The sequence below is a fragment of the Megalobrama amblycephala genome, linkage group LG22 (assembly GCF_018812025.1).
Source record: "Megalobrama amblycephala isolate DHTTF-2021 linkage group LG22, ASM1881202v1, whole genome shotgun sequence".
Lineage (NCBI taxonomy): Eukaryota > Metazoa > Chordata > Actinopteri > Cypriniformes > Xenocyprididae > Megalobrama > Megalobrama amblycephala.
In genome coordinates this window covers 26,461,616-26,487,628 of record NC_063065.1, presented here as the reverse complement: position 1 = coordinate 26,487,628, position 26,013 = coordinate 26,461,616, and the positions used below count along the sequence as shown (strand labels likewise).

General features: G+C 36.7%; 1 protein-coding gene across 6 annotated transcripts in view; it reads right to left on the bottom strand.

Annotated features, from left to right (window-relative positions):
- The window catches only part of ofcc1 (orofacial cleft 1 candidate 1), a 141,285-nt gene that overhangs the window by 87,136 nt on the left and 28,136 nt on the right, over nucleotides 1–26,013 (bottom strand). For 5 of the 6 annotated variants that reach the window (XM_048175057.1, XM_048175059.1, XM_048175058.1 and 2 more), the window contains 7 exons: nucleotides 23,527–23,705; nucleotides 21,778–21,864; nucleotides 20,800–20,861; nucleotides 19,541–19,667; nucleotides 16,955–17,194; nucleotides 9,147–9,410; nucleotides 6,168–6,309 (listed from right to left, as the gene is read on the bottom strand). In XM_048175057.1, the coding sequence (XP_048031014.1) occupies nucleotides 6,168–6,309; nucleotides 9,147–9,410; nucleotides 16,955–17,194; nucleotides 19,541–19,667; nucleotides 20,800–20,861; nucleotides 21,778–21,864; nucleotides 23,527–23,705 (1,101 nt within the window). The remainder of the gene's footprint in view (nucleotides 1–6,167; nucleotides 6,310–9,146; nucleotides 9,411–16,954; nucleotides 17,195–19,540; nucleotides 19,668–20,799; nucleotides 20,862–21,777; nucleotides 21,865–23,526; nucleotides 23,706–26,013) is intronic. The other variant, XM_048175062.1, reaches the window with a different exon arrangement.

The window sequence follows — 26,013 nt, the reverse complement described above, 5'->3', positions numbered from 1 at the left end:
TGGTCTTTTCAGTTTGTTACGGGAAAAATGCTCCAAACGCATGATGTATATAGAGATGTTCCGATACCCCTTTTCCATTCCCGATACCGATTCCGATACCTGATCTCAGGGTATCGGCCGATACCGAGTACTGATCCGATACCAGGGTGCAGGGCTCTGAACCGGTTCAAGGAACGAAAACGAAAACCGGAAACGAACGAAATTTTGACCGGAACATAACCAGAAACGGAAACTGAATCAGATTTAATCGTTTTGAACAGAAACACTCATTTGAAATGGCCATTAACCAGTTGAAAACGTTATTTTTTCGTTCTATTTAATATTTTGCTTTGGCAGTCAACCAATCGCGAATTCAAATAGAACAGCCTATGCAAATATGACGCTGACGCATCCAACATGAGTGAAATGCCCGCGCTGACGCTCTAAAGTGAGATATGCCCGCGCTAACGCGCTCAGGCCCAGCTGTCATGTCATCATAGGTTAGGTAAGTTACAATGACAATGCCCTGGCATTAGTTTTTCCGATGATATATGTCACCATTAGGATGAATGTCAAGTAGGCTAATATGCAGCTTGTTGTGCGTTTTGAAACCAGTGAAAATTACAGGATATGTAGAACATGAGTTCACACAACGCCACATCACGCACATGCAGCGGTTCAGAATAAAACTATAGGCTAACATAACACATATACAACAAAAGGGAATATTTAGGCGTATAGGCTACGCGAAATATTTCACCATATAATTAGGTCTACATATTAACAAAACGAAAGTGGTTCATTGTGGCGCACTCCAGCGATCTAGGAAAGGAAAGACATTCTGCTTGTTTTCGTTATTTAAATGTCTTTTGTAAATGTATGAATTATGTCTGGCTTTTAAATTACGACCATAAACCATAAATTACAAAGTACAGTTTAGGAAAAAACGTTCCAGTGGTCGCGACGGCGCCTCATGCGCGCGCACACAAATTCTTGCATTGCTTACTTGATATCGCAGCTGTTAAATATTAAAATAAAATACAATCAACCAAACATATAAAACTTTACACTGCTCACTTCAATTCTGTAATACAATCTGCCGTCCTGTGACCACCGCCTGACTGTGCTGTTATGTGAAGAATGATGTCGATAATGCGAGTGAAGTACAAAGCTTACATAATAAATAGCCTAATAGTTTAGCATTCGTCTCGAAAATGGAAACAGTGCCGAATGAGAAAGGTATGCTTCAGATTCACTTTAAATTAATTCGTTTAGCATCTTATTTAGTTTTATTTCTAATAAATAACCCTGTTTTTCACTTCTTCGCTGCTCTAAACAGTGGTTGCTTATGGCAACACAGCACAACTTCCTGTGTTTGCATTCTGAGCCGCGAAGAAGAATTGATTTCCAATTTGCTGCGTTTAGCAAAGATAGCAGGCACAACTAGATATTGTTTAAGAAAATGGTATCGGATCGGTACATGAGTTTAATTACTCGCCGATACTGATGCTAGAATTTTTTCTGGTATTGGTGGTATTTCCGATACTAGTATCGGAATCGGAACAACCCTAGATGTATATAATTAATTATTCGCTCACCACATTTCTCACGCCATGTCCGCTGCAGTGAGAGATCTGTGCTCAATGCACCGCTCAAAAAACGGCGTTCTCTCACTGCAGCGCGAACAAGCATGACGATGATGGGTGGGAAAAGGTAGAATGATGAAGTGCTAATGCACCAATTACAACAAAGAATCGTGAGTTTACGCAACAGCACTGGACATACAGTGAAAGGGGAAGCTAATGACAATAGATTATAGACTTTCGAAGCAAAAAAACAAAACAAAAAACAAGTGGGTATACGCAAATACTAATCCTTAGAAGTCGTAATACGCAAACAGCCCTGGGCAAAAAGTAAGTATACGGCGTATATGTGCGTATGGCCCTGACTACACCACTCGTCATGGCACAGTGGTTGGGAAAACTGACTTAATGTACTAAAACAGTGATATTAAAATACCAAATTCAGTATACACCTTACTAATGATGAATACTATATACAGGAGGGATGAGCCCAGAATATGAACCAATGTGTTAAATGATTAAGCATTTTCATTATAATGGTTTTCTATGGAACAACGATTTAAGAGAAACTGTGTTCCTTTTATATTCTGGGTTCATCAGCTTGCCTATACATAGTATGCATCATCAAAAAGGTGTATATTAATATTACTGTCTTACTTCATTAGTACTTTGTTCAAACCTGGTAAAAATCACTGACAGGCACTGGAGGAAAGCCTTGTTTTGCCCTCCAGGTGGGCGTTCCTATAAGTGTGCGATGTCATGTGAAAACTATGAATAGCAGATATAAGCCTTTTTTATGAAAATAAAGGTCCATGATTAATAAAAATGTTCATGAAATTAAATGAAAATATTTAAAGAAATTAGAAAATATTGAAGAGATTGTAGTTTAATTTAGCGTTATATATACAGTACTGTCTTAGGCTAAAGTGGCAAGTATTTAGTGACCTCCTCTTTCACTTGAGCAATAGCAGAAACCTGGCTCTCCTATTTTCTGTTTGTATCATAAAAAAGACCAAAAAAATAAATATGGATGGTCATAAAAACATTACTAAAGCAACATAGCTGGTGGTGGTCTAAGACTTTTGCAAAGTTCTATATGTTCTCATATCTATATATTTTGTTCTAATGTCACAAGTTATAATCTCAAGGTTTAGTGGATTTTACACGATTCTTTGATTCTTTTGTAATTAGTGCGGGTTTAGTGAAGTGTACTAAAAACAAACATTGTCACGTGCGTATCTTCTCACCGCTGCATCCTGATGATTTAGAGCCCCGTCATTTCAAAGAATATTAGATCGGCGAGCGCATCAAGTATAAACTCCTCGTCTATCAGGCGAAAGTATAAACAAGGCATTAAGGTGTTCTGAGGTGCATTTCCAGAAAACATCATTTGCCAACTATGGTCCCAAGTTCCATCATTACTAATCATGTCACCACTTCCCGAAACAATAGTTCCAATGAACATTCGCAAACAGCATCACAAACTTGTGAGGTTGAAACTATAGCTCTCGACCTGTGGTTAGAATCATAGTTTATTGTTAGTATGACATGTGGGCTTGCATAGATAATGCTCTTGGACAATAAGCAAGCTAACATGCATTAAAGACATTCCATATCTTTCATTCCATTTAAATATACTGTATATACATTTTAATTTTAGCATGTCAACAATCAGCACTATTTTTTAAGAGAGTGCATGTGCATAAATGCATAAGGGAACCTCAGAGTTTGAAGTAAGAGGGAACCCACAATTAATCAAAGATCAAATAATTGAAACAACAGGGATCAAAAATAGCAAAGGTGTCAAGTTCATAACAGCAGCATTTTGGAGATTATGTTGTAGAGAAAGCTGCAGACAGAATGAACCGCATATATGCAGTAGCCGGCAGAAGTGTACACCAGTTAGAAATTGCATGTGAATGTGACAGGGTTTCTACAGGTTTCATCAAATCTAATTTCATTCTTTTTAATGCCCTTTTAATACCATTTTTTTTTTTAATGCCATATATATGTAGCTAAATGTTGTTAATGACGACATACGGCAATTAGAAAATTCATCATGTCATTGTTGTATTCGCATTCTGCCAAGTGTCAGCCCTTTACATTTGTTTGCTTCTCTGCTGCTACCCTTTTGCTCACATAATGTATTTTAATACAGCCAAATTCCCAATAAAATTGTTTCATCTATATATTTTTTTCCGTTTTTGTTGTCAGACAATATTAAATGGTGACTGAAACGCGGCCAATTAAGACTACATACAGGGCTCGACATTAAGCCTTGTCATTCACTTGTACGAGTAAAACAGTTGCTTGGAAATATAAATTTGTTCTGAAGTAATATCCGTTCAGAATATTGCAGCTTTGACATATGTGAATCTGCATATTTTTGATTGATTACAACTGCATTAAATAATGTTATGAGATTGTTTTAAATATTTGTTGAAAACACAAATATGAAATGTGGGGGGGGGGGGGGTAATACTATTAAAAATGAAAAATGTATGAAATCAGTGTCACGTTTTTAATCATGATGGTAGCCTATAGGAAAACAGCATTCTTGGTTGTGTGGTTTTGCTTACCAGTATCAAGTATCACATTTTGAATTTTTGTGAAAGTAAAGTTCGAGCCCTGACATGTTAAACCAGCACGAATATCCTGATTTATAATCAAGACGTGGTCTGACAAAATCACCATACACATAAGTTTGCTGTGATTTTGGCTATATGTACACGTAAAATGATCACTCAGGTTAGAAGAAATAGTATCTATTTTATTTGTTCTCTGACAGAGCACACATCCTCAACTGCGGCAGGAAAGCAAGACCTTGCGCTCGTGCGGTAGTGGGTCTCGGAAGCTAGATCAGGTTAACTAGTCGCTATATTCATTATAACGCGCTTTCTTAGAAAAAAGTCGCTAAGTTGGCAACACTGATGGAGCCTTCTGTCTCTATGCCCCAGCCCGTCGCTGTCCAAACCGGCGTTTTGGCAATTTTGCACTGGCCGGAATAAATTACCAAACTGGTTCCGTGTGCGTATCACACCAATGTACATATTTTGCAAATCAAAGTTATTAATTATTTAGGCTTTATTCAAAATAAACTGGTAGTAGTTTCTTCAAAACTATCTAAAAATGTAATGCCTGTAGAAATAAAATTTAATGCTTTTTAATGCCATTTAAGGCCTTAATTTTCACAAAATCCATTTAATGACTTTTAATGACTTTTAATGCTTTTTAATGCCCCGCGGATACCCTGTGTGATCAAAAAACTGAACTTCTGTTGTTTTGTGAACTATAAAAATCGGATAATAATTGAGTTCTTGAATTGATTAATTAGTAGAAGTTATTACTGTTCCTCCTGCAAGTGAAGTCATTAACGTCAGTCTTATATTGTTGAACCAACGTGGTTCAAACGATGGAGGTGCAAACATGTTACTATGGTTTCAGGAAACAGTTGTGACTAGCTAGTTGATTTCTCCAATGATGCATAGTACTGATGTAGTTAATCAGAAAGTTTGTCATTGTACGGGTGGTTGCTAGGCAATTGAAGGGTGGTTGCTTGGCAATTGAAGGGTGGTTGCTTAATAGATAGAGTCAAAAGTGGTCTCTAGATGGCTCGGATACCACCTACAGTCTAATAGATATATTTCCTCCCATTTTATCATCCTTCAAACAAAAATTTGTGTGGGTAAATGCTTATAATAAGTAATTGCATGACTCTTTCTCAATAAGTCACACAATTTGAGGTTTCATTCAAGGCCAAAGCACAAGAAGATTAAGTCTGATGTTTGAAAATGTGGGAGCTTATGACAAAAGTATTGAAACACCATCAAAAGACTGAGGCATATACATGCTGTCTACATAATTTATAAACAAAATAAATGCAACAAAGATGGAATCATCTAAAAGAATTACACAAACAACAAAACAGGCAAAAGGGCCTCATTGACGTAACGTGAAAACAACGTACAACCCGCTTGATTTGCTTCATTTGTTTCAATGTGACTGTGAAGATCTTCAATAGTGTTCAGCACACAAACATATGCCGAGCGTTTTAAAAGCTTTAATCTCTACGTGCACCGTTCCAGAATCATCTGCTATTTCCCAAACAAACGGCAAACAATGAACACTGAAAAAAAATCAATAAGCTAATGGAGGCGCACACAAGTGAATGAGCTCTATTAGAGATCTCGCTATTACCCCATCCCGCTTACGTTGACTGCTCACGGTTCAACACAGCAATGTGAGCCGGCTTCCGGCTGAGAGTTTTGATTAGAGGAAATATGTGCCATTCGCTAACGCAGCAACGTATGATGATGATGATGATGATGATCATAGCATTCAGTGAGAATTGTCAATCATGTGTAAAGCCGAGTGTCTTATGTTAGTGAGCTTCATTTACAGTGAAAACAATTTGGCCTAAATGGCACGTATTGTGCTGCACAAATTGGTTGTGCTTTACTCTGAACGCAGAAGGTTCATTTTCTCTGCATGAATGCCCCACCAGATTCTAACTGGCAGCTGCCATTCTGCTTCTGTGTGGGAGTTTGTGGCGGGCCATGACATTCGTTGGCATTTATTCCTGTCGGGGGGGTGCAGAAGTCCTACCTGGCAGAGAGGCAGAGGAGCGGGTGGAGGTGTCCGGGTGGGGAGGAAGCCCCTGGCTGGAGCTCAGCTGGGGGTGAGAGGGGATCTGCAGGGTGAAGCTGCGCTCCGGCACCCTGGTGCTGCCCCGCGGGAGTCTCTTCACCTGCACAGAGGGATGTCTGCTGATTGACAAAGACTGATTATGAAAGACATTATGAGAGTTGGCAAATAGATATTGTAGAGCAGTGGCTCTCGACTGGTTTTGCTTCAGGACCCAGATAATTCAGGAACCCTGATTTAATTTAGTTTGATTGGGCAAGGCCTTTGACATCTGCAACAAAACATATGTAAGTGTTTCTCTTCCCTTTTAAATACTGATAAGCTCATTTATTTTGCTACCATTCCTCTCCATAAATATGCTTACTTGCATTTTATATTTTCATTTAGTGTTGTTTTTCTCTCTCCCTGCTGTCTGCAACCCATCCAAAACAGACCTGTCATTTTGGGGGTCAGAAAGTACACCTCTACTCTTTATTTTGACTTTATGCATGTATGTATGTATGTATTCAGTTATTGGCCATTTTAGGACAGTGGAGAAGTGACAGGAAATTATAGTTAGCATAGGAATGGAATGTCAAAATGATTTAATCCAGATTCAGTCCAGAAAACAGTTTAAGATATTTTAGATTTAGTCAGAGAGCTTTCTGTCCCTCCATTGAAAGTGTATGTACGGTAGACTGTCCATGTCCAGAAAGGTAATAAAAACATCATCAAAGTAGTCCATGTGACATCAGTGGGTTAGTTAGAAGTTTTTGAAGCATCGAAAATACATTTTGGTCCAAAAATAACAAAAACTACGACTTTATTCAGCATTGTATTCTCTTCTGGAATCCTTTCTATTGAATTGATTCCATTGAATTGATCCCATTGAATCCTTTCATCTGTTGGCGCTGGTAATGCACTTTTACGCCGTTGTTTTCGGTGATTAGGACATCCGCCACATGCACACTTACGCACCATTTTAAAAAATATAGCAATATCAAAATACAAACAACGTAGAATAGCTTGAATACAGCGTGCGTCTCCCTCAGACTGTAAGCGAAGCTCGGGTGCACCGGATAACACGTCAGCAGCGTCACTGCGGAGTCGTGAACCCAGATTGACAACATACCCGGAAGAGAATACAATGCTGAATAAAGTCGTAGTTTTTGTTATTTTTGGACCAAAATGTATTTTCGATGCTTCAAAAACTTCTAACTAACCCACTGATGTCACATGGACTACTTTGATGATGTTTTTATTACCTTTCTGGACATGGACAGTCTACCGTACAAACACTTTCAATGGAGGGACAGAAAGCTCTCGGACTAAATTTAAAATATCTTAAACTGTGTTCCAAAGATGAACGGAGGTCTTACGGGTTTGGAACGACATGAGGGTGAGTCATTAATGACAGAATTTTCATTTTTGGGTGAACTAACCCTTTAAGGGCTTTTTGTGGAGTGCAGATTCCATGTGGACCTATTAATTGCTTACACACACTATTTCCCTTTTTTATGAATGCATTAGATTGAGATAAGCCATTGCTTTGCTTTTTAACTTCATTAAGCTGTTAAGTAACAGGATCAATGCTTCTCCTCAAATGTATCTGGATCTGTTTAGTAAAGATGTGGTTTGTTTACAACCTGGCTCCAATTTCCAATTTTCTTTGCTAGAGCCATTTACACTCTCTATCTCTCTCACACACACATATACAAAACAGGCCTTTTTCTCCCAGAACTGACTTCATTTACAGAGTTCAGTCAGGGTAACTACTAGGGCTGGGTTAAAAATATTGATTTCTCAATTTTAATCGATTCTTATTTTGAAGAACTGACATCAATTCTTAAATCCAGAGAATCAATCTTTTAGTCTATGCTGTTTTCAGTTGATGAATGAACAAAGTGTGTATAGCATGCCTCCCATCCAATAAATCACAAAAAGATTTGGGCTTTGTTAATAATGACATGAAACAAAGTATCAGCTTTCAAATTCTGTCAATTTTATTATGAAATTCAAACATTAAATACTAGGGATGTACCAATCGGCCATTGATTGATTCTTTAAAACAGCTGATGATCAGGGCCGATTATATACCTTGTATTGGTTAAGGGAGATTGTTTTTCCTTAAGAAAATCAAAATATCGGAATCGGTATCACTGTAGCGCCTCAGATCAAGTGAAAAGTTAACAGTATGAAATAAACATGAATGAACATCAGAAGATATGATGTAAAAATCTGTATCATGTCTCATGTAATCGCTCAATCAGTGTTTCAACAGTAGAAAGACATTAATAAAATAGTTTGCAAACAATGACACATAATGTTACATTTACCTCAGAAAATCCATTCAATGTCCAAAAACGTATTACTCAGCTAAAAAAAAAAAAATAATAACCCTGGAGAGGAGCATATTCCTAAATGTATGCACAATGTAATGCATATTCATTGTATTTTTACTTAACCTGTTCTTCAATATTTAATGTATTTTTGAATAAATCAGTCTTTTTTTTCCTTTCTTTTTTTTTTTTGACAGCCACCATTTAAATGTTTATATTTCAGTAGTGCTATTATTGTAACATTATTATTATAAAAAGTCCTTATGTGTAATTTAAATGCAAGTAGCCTACAAATAAGTGAATTTTAACCTTTAATATTATATTGATATATCAACTGGGGTTCCCTGTATAGTCAAGAGATATATTTTCTTTGATGAAATTTGCCATGTACTGTACCTGGTAGGCACAGATTAATCAATATTGAATCTATTTGATATTGAATCGAAATCTAATTGTGAAATCTGTGTCAATGCCTAGCCCTAGTAACTACAGAGGTTTATTAGCTTAAGCAATTACAACATGAGTAACTAAATTATTATTATTAATAATAATTATAGTATGAATTATTACATTGATGCGTGTCTTCAAAGAACTAAATGTTCAGCACATTTTAAAGGTGTACCTGGAAGTAGAGGTTGCATAGCCAGTGGTCCAGGTCAGTGGAGAGCAGATGCTCAATTTTGCGGAATTGGTTGAGTGAGGAGTTTGGCCTGCCACGCAAGAGAGGGGTCTTGAACTTGCCCTTGAAGAGCTGAAGGGAGCAGTCGCAGATGGGAAATGCACCCCAGCCCACCACAGAACTCACATGACTGTGATCACCAGGCAGAGATAACAGCTTGAACACTAGCACACTGGATGGCAACAGATCACATGACGCAGGTAAAACCTGAGAGAGACAGAGAGGGGTTTCTGAGAACAACTCCTAAATCTAAAACCTATAATCTAAAACAAATGAAAATGATAATCTATTTTAAACAAGTTCAAAGTCAAAATGACTTATAAAGCACTTTAAACACAGAGTAGACCTAAGCAAGACTGAACTAATTTACATAATACCTTTAAAAAAGAACATTTATATAAACACACACACACACACACACACACACACACACACGTATATCTAAACATTCCATAGACTTCTATTGTTTTTATATACAGCTAGCTACAGATACTGTAACCTAACCCAAACCCACACCCTAACTGAAAACCTTTTTTTTCTTTTCTTTATTTTTTACTGTTTTTACAAATAAGGACTTCCCAAAAAGGAGCTTTTGTCAGGTTTAACTCACTTCTAGGTACAAATTTGTCCCTGAAATAAGGTTAAGCAGGATATACACACACAATTGCATTTATTCAGCACACAATGACCATTATGTACAAGTGCATCTTATAATATAGATAGGTTTGAAATATATTTATAGAAGTGTAGTATACAAGCTTCTTCTTTATGATGATGTCACACCCCAAAAAAAATAGGACATCAACTGGATATTTTGTACAGCACAGCAAGAAAAATTTAATCTAATTTTCCATTTGTTTGTTTGTTTGTTGAAAATCGTTACTCACCTACTCACCTAACCTATCATTAATCCAAACTTTGGGTTGTAGTTATTCATACAGTAAATGTTTATTCATAATTGCCACCTTTTTTTCCCATACAATATATCTTTCATTAATGTTTATTTTTTATTATTATTATTTTTTTTTACTCATTTTTTTATTTAAATAAATACAAAATAAAAGAAAAATCACACAAGCCTTTCAAACTGTAGGAGGTTAAGCAATATTTGTTGCTACTGTGTTGAAAAATAACACATTTTTGGAGTCGTTTATATTTTCTTGTAATAGTCTACATCATTTCCTCTCTAGCTAAAGATGTAAATGTCTTTAATATGATCTAAAGTTTGAACCTAAATGATGAAACATCGGAATGTGATTACGGCTGGTTTCAGGAAGCCATCTCAGCAGGGGCGCCAGCATGTGACGATCCCAACATGACAGCCGTGACATCACTAGAACATATGTAAACCAGGCACATTTAAGGGAAAATGTGGTATATCAGGAGAACATGGCATGAGGAATACCAGCGTTTAACTCGCAGAGATCCTTATTTACCCATCAAGCAAGAGACAGACCTTTAAAAAATGAACTGACAGAAAGAAGCGCTTGACTTCATCAATCACTCCCGGAATATTCCATCCCTCCATTAGGAGTAATGGAAAACGGAGAAGACTTGTTTTATCACATTCATCATGTGTTTCTCTTCTAATCGCTTTGTGCTCGCACCTAAAAAAATGGCACAGATTCCCTGCGTCAGGCCTCAAATTCATGCCATAATCTCCTGCATTATACATATTGAAAAATATTTCAGGCGCTTAATTTACTGAAAAATAAGCAAGAACACTGCTGACTGTATCAATTGGCAGGGGGGAGAAAGACTAAAAAAAAGAGAGTGAAAACACAATGAAATGACTAAGACATTGTGTTTCAGGCCTATGTCAGTTCTCAGGTGGAACTGCTGCATGCTGGGAATCTATTAAAGCATCACAGCGATCACATTTCATTCAAAACAGACCTGTGCTTACTGAGCAAACTCCACAAGAGAAAGAGGGAAAAAGAGAGAACGCAAACACGTGAAGGCATAAATTGCAAAAAAAGAAGAAGAAAAAAGAGCTTCACAGTCATGCTCACTGAATTTATGAAGAATTGCTTGTGTGAAGAATCTCTTTTTTTTTCAGCATACAGGTTTAAAGCGACATGTGATGAGTAAATAACAACAGCATTTTCATTTGGGATGAACTATTCTTTTATGTGGGCTTCCCTCATGGACTGCTGGTCTAATTCTGATTTTAAACACATTGAATAACTGTTTTTGCTTTAGATGGAAGCGCTATGAAACAATGGAATGAAGAGATGAAAAAATGAGACTAAGACTTCAGATTGGCAAAGAAGTGAAAGATTCTTCTTATCTTCCGTTTCCTTGCCTGGACCATCACGGCTTTCACATCCCACTTGAAGGAAAGACTCAAATCTGCAAGATGGATCAAACCAGAGCAACTCTAAGTACCAGCCAGAGACACTCAAGAAAAACATGATGAGCTGTAGCTTTCCTCCTACTATCGCTAATTCCTCGTTTCCTCTGCGAAAGCTGTGAGGAAAACAGACGAGGCGAGAGTGCACGGTAATGTGGGCAACAGCGAAAAGCAAATGAGCCAATTACAGACAAATCTGATGGAAATCTTCAAAACATAAACATCAACAGCAACAGGATTGGCTATAAATAAGAGCTGGTAGAGGATAGAGGAGACTGACACTAGACAATCTCAATGGAGCGCTAAACGATTGCCTGCCAAATCAGAGCCCACGGTTTTGGACGAGAGAGGAGGAGTATTCAGTTAAAGCGGCCCACTTTATTTTCTTTGTGTCAGATGCTTCTGTCTGCACATAGGCCTGACTACACAAGCGCACGATAGATTTGGGGCTTTAATTATTGAACTTGATCACATTTTTAGGTTCTTTATTTACAGTGTTTGCAAGGCACTGCTAAATAAACATTCTGGTTAGGGTTTGGTCTAAACTTATAGAACTAATTCAACCCAAAACAACCTAACGTAGGTCTCTATCATTCAAACTTCCTTTTGGAAATTATTTAGGGGAGTATGACAGCCATTTGGAGCCATGTCAAAATAAATAAATAAAACGTTTAAAAATGATTTTGAGGAAAAAGTCATAACATTAAAAGAATACAATCACAATAATTTTAATAATAATTCAATGATAGGCTATTTACAAGAATAAATTTATGAGAATAAAGTAAGGTTACAAGATTCAAGTAGCAATTTTTGAATAAAGTATTAGTATTGAAACTTTTTTTAAATATATCTACACTTTAATCTCATAATCTCATAAAATTTCATAATATTACAGCTTTATTGTTGAAACGTCATCACTTTATTCTCATAAAGAGTGTATTATGAGATTATTCTTGTTTTTTCATAGGTGTGCTTTTTTACGTCTCTCGTTGACTTGACTGATCCTTCATTGGTTTTCTTTCTTACAGTTGATCAATCTGCAATCTGAATAATAATCAGTTCTTATATTAGTATATTATGTCTTTTCTCCACACAGTGACTATACTGATTCTCATACACAGCTGACAGAAAACAAGAAGCATGCTAAAGGAGCATGACCGAAACTAACCTAAAACCTTATCAGTATTATTATTTTGTTCTGAATGGCACTAATATTTTATTAAATGCACATGTAGTTATTTATTTTTCTTATTTGTCTCAGTAGTTTTACTTGAATTCTGACACTGCTGAAATTCAGGTTTCGAAGCAGTTCTACTTCATTTTTATCCCAATAAACCGTCAACTCTTGTATAATGAATTATAAATTTGATTTACGTTCACACACTAAATGTCATGTTAGAAAAGCAGCTGTTTTATTCACAGTGACTGTCCCTCAAGTCAAACCTTGAGCTTTCAGCAGCGGTTTTTAATACAGTCTCTTTCCACTTCCATACACACACTCACTGTTTAATATCACATTTCATAAGTCTCATTCTGACTCTATATTCAACAGCTCAAGTAAAACTGCAGTGAGAATAACTGGTGCAGTTCTGTTTTGGAGTTTAATCCTATCTGATAATGGACACATTCGATTTTTGCTGGATTAAAGATCACTGAAAAGTGCACAAGACACAACATATCAGAAGCATTTTCCTGTCCTTGTGTGGATGTTCTGCACAAACCCAAAGCTAACATTGTGCAGAATGCAGTGAATCTGCACAATGTATTTTTATTACATGGCTCTCTGAAATACCTGATTGTGACTGGTAAATTGCAACATTCTATGGTCAAATGTTTTGTATAATTGTCTTAAAGGGCACCTATTATGCAAAATTCACTTTTACATGGTGTTTGACCATAAATGTGTGTTGGCAGTGTGTGAGCAAAACCACCCTAGAATGAGAAAAATCCACCCAGTGTTTTTTTTACAATCTCAATAATTCATAAGCACTGTCTCAGAACGCCCTGTTCTAAGATTGCTCTCACTGTGACGTAGAATTGCGCTAAGCCCCACCCACGTGGTTTGATTGACAATCTGGTTTTGGCATAGACCCCGCCCTCGGTGATCTGTCAACCATCCTCCATTGTTTCAACGACAGCCGGTAATGTCTCCTAAGAAACATAAGTGTTCTGTTGTGGGATGTAATAATGAACATAGTAGTTTTCACTTACTTCCGACATCAGAGCCACTGAAAACGCAGTGGATGGATTTTATTTACGAAGGAAAGGCGCCACTCAAAATTCCAAAATACGTTTATGTTTGCGCGAATCATTTTTTGACTGACTGTTTTGAGAACGAGGGTCAATTCAAAGCAGGTCTTGCTTCAAAGTTAATCCTCAAGTGTGGATCGTTGCCTACTGTTCGCGATCCAACGTCACCTCCAGAAGAAGTAAGTGTATTTAATGTTTTTTGAGCAAATAGTCATTTCAGTCGATGTCAGCCAATTCAATAACAAATGCGTCTAAAGTTGTTGTCGTCGTCGTAGAATGTCTGTGTATATAATTTAAACCTTGTTTGTATAGTGTGTAAATATAATTTCGTTTGTACTTAGCAAACGTTATCACAGTGTTTGTGTTTGTAGTTTCAAAAAATTGCGTTTTCAAATGGTTATAATAAATTAACTGTGGGGTATTTTGTGCTGAAACTTCACAAATACATTCTGGGGACACCCAAGACCAATATTACATCTTGTAAAAAGGGGCATAATAGGTGCCCTTTAAAAGTGTGAGTTAATTTTTGTAATGCTTTGTTGTATATATTAATATTGCAATAAAATATACTCTACTGATTTATACTCTAAGGTTTGGGGTCAGTAAGTTTTTTTTTTTATTATTTATTTATTTTTTTTAGTATGGACATATACAACTGATCTAAAGTGATACACATTTATCACAAAAGATCACTATTAAAAAAAAAAAAAATGCTGTTCTTGTGAACTTTCTATTCATCAAAGAATCCTGGTAACAAATTTACCAGAGTTTCCACAAAAATATTAAACTGCACAACTGTTTTCAACATTGATAATTATAAGAAATGTTTCTTTAGCACCAAATCATCATATTATAACGACTTCTGGAGGACCTTATTAAAGTAATAATGTATTAAAGTTAAATTAAAGCTAATGTATTAAAGTTTTATTAACGTTACTGTGGTATGAAACAAGGCAGGTCCGAGAGCGTGGGACATTTTATGTTGCTTTTTATTGTTTTTTTTTTTTAAGCTTACATGCCGCAGTCGGCCACTTCCGCTCCTTTCGTTTTGTTGTTTATGTTTATTTTACACTTAAATTTACATTTAATATCCATCTCCTTCTTCCCTGAACTTGAACTTTGTTACAGTTATATTTAATCTCTTAAATTCACATTATTTAATTGCATTTATAGCTGCTGTAATCATGTTTTTAAATTACTTCTTATAAAAATGTGTTATTTTGTGTGTTGTGCTGCTGTTAGTGTACTGTATGTATACTGCTGTCTACATAAAGAATTGCCTTCAAGGACAATAAAGTAAAGAAAAAAAAGGTAAAAAGAAATAGCTGCAAGTGCTGAATTGCTACTCATACAGGTCACTTTATTTGACAAATTAAAATTATGGGGTAACGCAGCATTGATTTACGTGGTCAAATCAATCATACTAAATATACAGTTTAGCTAGTTGAAAGTTATGTTATAACGTTACACTGTGGCTGGTATGAGACACTTGTTGCATACTGCAGAAAGCTAGATCGATATCCGCTTGTTAAGTCGTGACGTAAGGAACGCCGTTTCTGGGTCCAAGCCTCAACTCGTTTCACTTGCAAATGCCATCGACGGCCGTTTATGAGCGCTATTTATTCATATTAAACATCAAACATTTTAAAAAGTTAAACATTTTAAATACTTACAGTCTACACAACAGTGTCCATGCTCACAGCGTCACAGACATTAATATTTTTTTACGATTTATAAAAGATGAATCACTGTCTGGCCATCTGGAATTTTGGTATGGAGATAAAGGTTATAATTATAATGTTTTTGTAGTACACTGTGTGTTATACTAGCACCGTTTGTTGTTTTTCTTGTGGTATGAGATAGAGCGTTTGGACCCGGAAGCGCTGCCATGTGACGTCAGACTTAACAACCGAATTAGAATATCATATTAATAAAAGTTGAATGGCTTGTGTTGGTAAATGGCATGCAATTAATTTTTTAAGTATATTGTATGGTGTAGAAAATTATCGTTACTACAAATAAAGCTTTTTCCGATTACGCTATGTTAGCCACAAAATAATGTTGTCTCTGATGCATGGTACGAGAGTAACGCAGATATGATGTCATTGACAGGCGACGCAATGACACAGGCTGGTACACTTAAAATTGCTGATTTTTCTATATTTAAATTTTGGAAACATTTGAGATCATTTACGTACACAAGTTAACGAATATAACATTGTTCTAGTGGTATTAGTGATATTTTAAATCCAAAAATATTAAATATTGTACCATTAATTTAACTGAAGAAAGTTTTTATACAATTTATTTCATTTAAATTAAACCAGTTTAGTTGGGTTAACACAATTTAGTTGGATTAGGTCAAATTAAATTTACTGTAGTATGTTAAACTTAACTTTGTTACATTTGTCAAACAAATTCTGTGTATGTTGGCACAACTTTTTTTTTTTTTTTTTTATTAATTTACTGAGGTTTAATTAATTTACAGACTGTACTAACATTACCATAGTTATTACTCACTGAGTGAAGCAACTAAACTTCCAGCGTGTCCATCATATAGTGCCCAGAGCCAAAGCACACACACTACTCTTCAGTACAATGGTAACCACAAAATTCAAAAACATTACAGAAACTCTTATAAACATCCAACATAACATGTCTTTCCCTTTACAGAAAAACACATAAAATAACACTTAATCCCTAAATTTAATCTCCTAATGCACTACAGATCCACTGCCGAGTTTGTTTGTTTTTTTTAGAATATACATTTGCCCTTGGTGAGCTGAAAATACAGAATAATTCTTAATAAAATGGGGGAAAAAAACTTTTTTTTTTTTAGCTTGGTAAATTGGGGGGGGGAGGGACTCGTTATTTCTGCCAAAAACATGACAAATTCCCTCAGTGTTGTATGTTAGATGACAGACGGCCCCTCTAAGCAGTGCCCATGATTGATAGTAGTAAAATATCGCACAATTTCTAACGTAAAGGTGATGAGGTTTGATTGCTGTGCTCTTTAATGTAGCATGAATCCACTCACATCAACAAACATCTAATCGGTTCCATGAACATCAGCCTTCTTGTTGTTGGGGTTAAATAAACGGCAGTTCTGCGGGTGTCTCAGGAGGGCAGTTTGCTTGGGTTTTCTTACCATGTAGAGGCTCTGGTTAATGTTTAGTTCTGTGTCACAATATCGGCCCTGGTGTTCCACGGGTTCTGTGCTTCCAGCCCACTGCTGCTCCTGCAAACGGGACCAGCGCAGCATGCGGCCGCCCAGTTGAGTCTGAAGAGAAACGCTTAGTGAATACAGACCTCTGGGCAGCTTCTCTCTCACGGCCCTCAGACACAAAACAAGCACCTCTATGGGCTGCGGAGTCCGAGTCCATTCCACCTACACAGAAAGAAAGAGCGAAAGAAACACTTTCACTATGTACAAAAAAAAAAAAAAAAAAAGATTTGTAGAGAGTAAGAGAAAAAAATTAATAATAATTTCACTTACATTGAACATTTTATTCTCTGCTACTCTTTAGTACTGAATATTTACACCAAATTTGTCAACGTGTGTAATCTCTTCCAAGATCTACATTTTGAGATTTGTTTTGGAATGAATCAAATTTGAATGGAATAAGTTGGCTATTCATAATATTAGAAGGATACACACAGACTATGATCAGAATGGAATACTGGCTTAAAATTTATTGAATACTGCGCAGTATACACTGCTGTATACTATTTTAAAAAATTGCGAGGCATTATTTCAAGTTTCAAACTGTAGTATGCAAAATTGTTGTCACACCTCATCATGTAGCATGTGAGTGGCATTAGTTATCATCTGATATGGAAGGTCAAGTCGAGCGCACTGCATTGTGTATCTATCCTGTGCAGTGTGTTCTGATGTATCTTGCACATTTTGGAAAATGTAGTATATCATGCAGTAAAATAGAACATTTGAATTCTGTGCACATTATACATATACATACTGCAGCAACAGTAAAAGTACTATGCGATTCAAAACAAAGCCAGATTTCCAGGAAATAAAGGTGAGGAGGACGTTGCATTTACTCCAGCTGCGACATAACAGTCGCCTAGATGACATCAAAGCAGCTCGCCAGATCCTTTACACTTCTTATCCCTCACTTTCTGGCACGCAGGCCGGCTTTCGCTGAAACCTCGCTGACAGATCAACAAAACACACTGCAAACCGGAACCCCCCCCCCCCAAAAAAAAAAACACACACTCATGCATACACACACAAAAACTTATTTTCTTTCTAAGTATAGCCTAATATTCCAAGATTAAGCTTTCTCCTTAATTATTTTCATTTTAATTAGTAAATCTTAATTAACAATGAACATTTACCCTTAAAATTTTTGGCGTGAGAACGAAGGAGGGTGGGGGGGGGGGGGGGAGCTAGTGAATAAATATGACAATCTTTTTGAGTCCTGAAGGCAGGATTACCGATGCAGGCAGGCTTAGTTATTAAACACGTTCTAAATTAAATGCCTCCATGAATTTTGTACAGAAATATATTTTCATAGTTTTGCATGCCAAATGTGACATTTTATATTTGAGATTCATCTGCCACTGTAATTTTGGAAATGTCATATAAACAAAGATTTTGTCATTTACCAATGAAATTACTATGCGTGGCAGGTCGACCATTGCTTTTCTGGCTGTGCGGGTTGTTTCAAGTCAGCAAGCCATAAAATATCTTTATCTCTCTGAAACACAGCAATTTGAGAGATAATGGAACAGTGACTGGGGGGCACGGATGCCAGGCTGAGGAATTATACTACAATCTCACTGCGTTTACTGCCTCCCTCAAAGCTGACGCTCTGTCTGCAAACTGAGGCTGCTGCTACTGTTGAGGCCCTCATTACAACGCAAAACCTCGCTGCAACAACGACATGCATGCAACTGAACAATCTGCTTTGGCTGCTGTCCTCTTCCTTTAGTTTTGGTTAAGTCAGAAGACTTATGTGCGGATACCTGTTCTCATACACTTTCATTCCTTGCTTATTCTCAGGAAATGTGTAATATGTGTGCCCCCATGACTGATATCATTAACAGGATACTGAACCTAATCACATTATTTGATTCAGCTCTATAGCGTCTAACTCAAAAGAACATTTAAAACAAATTCATGTTATTTCTACCTTTGTATTCTTTATTTATAATATCAGCCAATTTGCATGTGCCCATTTAACAGCATTACATTTAAATGGGTTCAAATAGAATTTGTGCTTTCACCAAAATGCAGGATTTGTACAAGCTGTTCAATCTTTTTATGTTGTGACATTTCTGCCTTTTAAATAATGGTCTGATCTTTCTGACATCAGATTTAAGGGAGTGACATCATCAGTCTTTTACGACCACATGGTTCAAACAGAGGCAAGTTTCTCCTGCAGTCTTTTACAATAGTAAGCAAAGAATGCTATCTGTAAATAATGTGCAATATTTGCTACTGTCCTGTTTCGATAGTTGGCAATTACACAATTTGCAATGCCTTCAAACCTGTTTTATAGCATGTTATTTACTGTAATGCACACTAAAACTGGTGATACTAACAGATTTTATTTATTTATTTATATAAGATGTCCACTGCCAGAGAGAAGGTGTGTGTGTGTGTGTGTGTGTGTGTGTGTGTGTGTGTGTGTGTGTGTGTGTGTGTGTGTGTGTGTGTGTGTGTGTGTGTGTGTGTGTGTGTGTGTGTGTGTGTGTGTGTGTGTGTGTGTACCTGCCAGTGGAGGTCAGATTCGATGCCCAGTGGCTCTGTGTTTTCTGCCTCTTCAATAATTTCTCCATATTGGTCGATGATCTCAGCCTGGTGTTGACGCAAAGAATTCAGCAAGCGATTCTCCGCCCTGACAATATCCATACAGACACATAGGTAACACTTTACAATAAGGTTCATTAGTTAACATTAATGTATTAACTAACATGAACTAACCATAAGCAATACATTTTTTGTTAGTCTTTGTTAACATTAGTTAATAAAAATACAGCCGTTCATAGTTTGTTCATGTTACTTCACGGTGCATTAACTAATGTTAACAAATACAACTCGTGATTTTAATAATGTATTAGTAAATGTTTAAATTAACATGAACAAACATTAATAAATGCTGTAGAAGTGCTGTTCATGATTAGTTCATGTTAACTAATGTAATTAACTAATGAACCTTATTGTAAAGTATTACCGACACGTTTACTTTGCTATGAGGACATACCATCAAATTTTAAAATAAATAAATACATTTCTTTAAATCACCTTCCAATAAAGGATGTCAACAGAAGTACTTCTATGTAAACCCAAATGTTAAGCAATTAGTACAACATCAGCCAAACTATTTAAAAATAAATAAACATTTTTCATTTATTCGTTAAAATATAGCAATATCAGATGTTTACACCACACTAGATTATAGATTCTACAATACTGTCACTGAAAGTGCTGGAAATTTGAAAAAAATGATGTCAACTATTCGTTTGGTGAATGTGGGTGGTGTGGCCTTGATCTGATACAGACGTCTCATCTGACTAACAGCCACCCAGCACTGATATGAGAGGACATGGAGAGGGTCATCTAACAAACCTCTGCACCAGTGTCCAACTAACATCCCTGATTTCATTAGATCAGTCTGTGTGGTGCTGTACAATTATTAAAAACTTAAACACAGCCGAGCCTGCAGGCCTGACACTCAGAAACAGAGAGAGCAAGAGAGAGAGAGAGAGAGAGAGAGAGAGAGAGAGAGAGAGAGAGAGAGAGAGAGGGCTGCAGACTGAAGTGAACAGGATGAAATTGATGCTACTTTGCGTCCAATGACACGGACAGATTTCCTCGCCTTTGGCAACTTACCCAGAATGCACTGGTAGAGACAATACAATGTGGAGTATATTACATCCCCTCACAAATGTCAGCAAAATGTAAATGGCTTTGGAAACACAGATTAATGATTATTTCACATCAGATTGGATGTAGAGAAATTCACGCACCGCTGGAACACAGCGTAGAGTCTGTCCTGCAGAACGGCTTCCTCCTCATCTATGTGCCTGATCTGCAGAAGCAAATAATACAAATTCAAATGTTGCAAAAACTTTCTGAACAAAAAAAATCTAAGATTATATATGCAATATTATGAAGAAAGCAATTTTTCAAATGTTACACAGCACAGCAACTTTAACAGTGATCCATGTTAAACTAGAACATGTCACAGTAAAAATTATAATGTAGAGTAAAACCAAACATTTCATTTACTAGCAGTGCTTGCAATGCATCGAAAGAATAATGTTAAGATTTTAGGTAAATTTAAGCTTTGCTGTTGTTATGACACTCAGCATGTGTCTTTCTTTCTGTCATCTGCACAAATAAATGAACACAATAGTTATGTTTGGAATGGAATACTACTTCATAGCTTACAAAATTGTTATTTATAAAATAGTATGCAAAACAGTATGTGTTATGCATAAATGTTTCAAACAGTAGTAAATCTACACTAAATATATTAGCAACAATCATCTGGAAATTCTGTGCATAATGAAACTCTGCAAACTATTAACAGTAAACATATTATATACTACAGAAAAAGTAAGATTAGTATGGTAGTATGCTATTTTAAAAAAACAAACAAACAAACAAAAAAAAAACATCCAAGATTGAAAAAGATCTGCAAAAGGTTTGAAAGGTGTGAAAGTAGTTAGTTCTGTCTATACACACACACACACACACACACACACACAGTGTTTACATGTGTGCATGTATTTTATTAAGAAAGCATACTATTTATACATGTTCTATAGTATATAATTGTATAGCATTGTCCATATTAGTCTGTGACTGTGTGTTTGAGTGATAGTACAGTGTGATTGATGGGGAAAGACAGCAGAAGGTCTCAGCAGCAGCTCCTGTACCTCAGGAAATCTCATTTGACATACCTAGAGTAATCTTTCCTTTTTCTGGACACACATCAGTACCTTTGAATTTCCCCTTAAGAGCGACATTACTCTCTGCTTCCTCGCCCACACCTTTTCCTCTGTCTTCCCTCGCTCTGAACGCTCTTCCTGCCAAAAAGGAAAATCCATGTTCTTGTTTAGGACCAACAGACTGCATTCTGCCGCTGTACATGCAGCTAACTTGAATTCAGAACATCTAAAGAGACGTGTTAATACAATCTGCAGGCAAACCCTACAGACACACACCACAGAATTCAGTCAGCACGTTTAAGAGGCTTTATACTCGCTGACTGACAGCGGTACATCCTGTGCTGCTTAAACACACATTATTGTGAAATAGCTGTGGAGTGTGGTAGGAATAATGTTGTGTTTTCTGAACAGTTGGAGAGCAGGATAAAGCTCTCATCTGCAGTCGCACACAAACCAAGAGTGATTATTCAACACACGCCATGACTCAAACATAACCATTACATCCCATCCGCTCCTTATGCATTCATTTCTCACTTCAACTTCACATTCTCTATTTAATGTGCAACTCTTCATTCGCATTTCAGTCATAACAAGTTGCCAAGATTGATTACAGTTTAAATATGTTGGCTAATTCTGATCTTGTTCAATGTAATTTTGCATTTTGAGTTTTTGACAATTCCTCCATGGAATTACATTCAGTTGAAGATTGAAGCATGTTGAATGTGACCTGCAAAATCTAAGATTAGCTGACAAGCTCCAGATTTTTCAGTTTTGGTTTCAAATGAAAAACAAAACAATGAATACTATGCAGACATTAATAACATGAACTTATAGTGCATTATATTACCTATAATGTACATTCACAGAGGGTTTTCACCATAAACAATAAATCTGGGCCACATAAAAAAAAAAGAAATATTTACCAAATACAAAAAAAAAAGATATTCAGCACCAATCCAATAACAAAAAAGGCTGTATAAATTACATTACAAAAAAGTAAAATGTCACATTGTTTGAGTCTACTTAGTGAGCATTTTAAGGCATGGACACACTCCTGACTCTTTCAAAAGATGGGCAGTAAGGTTATGTTGTTCTGTAAGACAAATCAAGCTCAGTGAAAAACAAATTTAACAAAGACAGTGAATGGAATAAGAAATGTTGATTGCTTAGCAACATGCTTATTTACAGTTAAACTTTGTTGGAAAATTAATCTAAATCAATTCACTCATTTTAGTTAGGACGCTGCAAGGTAGCTGCCTAGACAGTAAAAAAACAACAACAACAACAACAACAACAACAAAAACACTACAAAAAAACTACCAGCTTGCTAAGTTTTGGAATATAACTAATGTCTTATCAGTTAGCATGTGTTCATTACATTTTAAGTTGAGCTGGTTGTGTGGTTGGTTTGATTCCAAACTGTGTCATGTCTCAATCCCATTCCCTCCATTTGTCGATAAAATTGGCAAAACACCCAAAATAACACAAGTTAAAGCATAAAAACGTAGAGTGCTGGAAGAGCAGTACGTTCAGAACAAACCCAATCTGCAGTGGGCATCAAGAACAGAAACTAGTTTCATTAGTCTGAAAGAAAATCAGTGTGAGGCCACATTTATACACAACAATAATGGAGTGGTGCAACATGACTAAAACAAAACTAGAAAGCTCCCATTATAATCCACAATGTTAGCTGTGTTGATTAAAAACAGAAAAGTCTCTCACAATTTGCAGACTGGGTGTCAGTCAGGCTGTGACATGATGACTGGCCAGCAGAGACTTATGGGCTTATATATAACTGACCTGTTCCAGCACGGGTTTGCCCACTGGGATCATGTCTTTCTGCACACGCTCTCTGAGCTGCTCCAGATACTGAGGGATGACCTCCGCTCTCCTCTCCAGCAGCTCAGCCCTCCTTCGATCCCTCCATCCAACCTCAGCCACTGGTTCAACATCCTCAACACACTCAGATGCCACCATTCCTATCATACACATGAACTGTGGTTATACATCGATGACACAACAAACACAAATATGAAGAGTCAATGATAGTGATGTTAAACCCAGCTCAGAGGTTTAGACACATTCCTCATCTGAACCAAATTACACAGAAGCACGATTTAATTAAACCAGTAAGTTAATCAAACAGAGTAGTGCTAATGAAGCCCTAATGTGATTGTGCTAGCTTCACAGTGCTACATGACACACCGATGGGGAAACACCTGGATCAAGCCCTGTCAAAGTGCAAAGATACATATCAGCTTTGTTAAAAAACCTAGAGAGCTGCCTACTTGGACAGCATTTTAAGGCATCACAGGCACTCTGCTGATGTGATGGCTGTTTCAAAAGATAGAAACCTTCTTTTGGCCCAATTCTATGGTAGCACGGCATGTATCCTTCATGCATAAGGCAATCTCATAATGCATTATGACAGGCTGAGTGAAAGCATTCATCCAAGATGGCAGAAGAAGCAAGATGCTGATTATAAATGTAATTTATTCAATACCAAAAAGTATTGATAAAAATAGTTTAATTCAGTCTAAATAAAAATGGACTTTTATATAGTCCAATATTTGTGTTTGTTGTGTATTTTTAGCATATTGCATAGTAAGTTGCTAAGCTAACAAACATTCAACTCTTATGAAATCAACTGCTCTCTATTTATATTACACATATTATTTGGAGTTTTCCAAATCAGGTTTCATTTTAGTTAAGGAGCAATCGTATTTACCATTATTCTGTGAATTTTCGCAGACAAAATCCAGTAATTATAATAAAAATCCAAACAATCAGGAATTTTGTGTGAAGACAAATTTCCCATATTTCACACATATTTTACATCGAATTCAGTTGGTCAAGCAAATTTGCATACACTGACCAACAGAAACTGCTTGGTTTGAAAGTGCCTCCTGTGTGAGCTGTGCTTCATACATCATTGTCTACGCCATTGACAATAAATAATGGGCCATTTTTGTTCACAAAATTCTGCCGAAATTTAGGAAATATGACCTCACCAAGGTGGCAATCTAGGTTTTGAAACAGAGATCCTCAAGTGTTGGTCACATTGAGTCAAGATGTTTTGTCTGCCACTGGAAAGAACATTTGAAGCGTCAAATGTGTTCCCCCGGAGTTTTACACATTGCATACTGGACTGTGTCCATTCTACTAATGATGCTCCAAACCCCTTTAAGTGTTAGAAGTGTGGAGATATTTAGAGAATTACCAGACTTTGGACTACTAGGAGGTGGAGTTGAAGAAGGTTTGCAGGCAATTGTCTCAAGTCTATTGTGACAGTGTTAAAGCCTCATGGATGGATGCTACCCATGATCGTCCTCCTCCTTCTACTGTGTGTGTGTTAATCCTGTATCCTCTTTCCTTCTGTTTCTTTGAAGGATTTTATGAGCATTCTAAGACAATAGTGAAGAGGCTAATCTATATACTCCAGCTAAATCCACAACAATCCAGTTGAGTGTTAGACAGCTAACACCGTATTCGTGTGTACCGTGAGGCCTAAACCCAATGACGGTCTGGCAAACCAATTACAACTGCTGTGCGGTACCTCAACCGATCCACTGAGAGCATTTTACACCAAGACAAAAGCAGCATAAGCCCGACACTCTACTTGGGAGAGAGTCTTAGTCCGACCCTCTGCTAATGGGACAAACACTGGAATCACACACAACAATAGCTCTCGCACAGGAAGTTGAGCTCAGTGCCTACCTGAGAGCTCAATGCTTTGTTGGGGAATTACAACAAAGCATCCTGCTGGGTAACAACATCCTACATGTAAAATCATGAGCATCTCATAATGGAATTAAATAGCAATATTTTTATAAACCAGGCCAGTGTAATTTATTTCCACAACATTTACATGATGTCACCACAGAACAGGGCCTTGTTATAGGTTGAGCCCAGTGGTAAATTCTACTGCTCAGTGGATGCTCTTTCAAAGTTCATATGATTAATATTTCATTTAAGTATAAACTTTGTTTCAGAGGTGTCTCCTAAAATTCCTAATGATAAGAACAGACACAAATGATGGAAGATAAACCTAACCTTCAATGACAAGTCTTAGATTAAGCCAGGATTAGGCCTTAGTTCAATTAGGACATTTAAGTAGCTTTTATACATGTGCCTTAGAAAAAAACATTACTGGTGTGCATCTTGAGACAAAACAATGGCACTGACATATTTTAAGATTTGTCAGTGCAAGTTGCTTTCAGTTAAAACAGCTCAAACATGCATTTTAGTCTGGGACTAGGCTTAAGCCTTGTCTGTGAAACCGGGCAT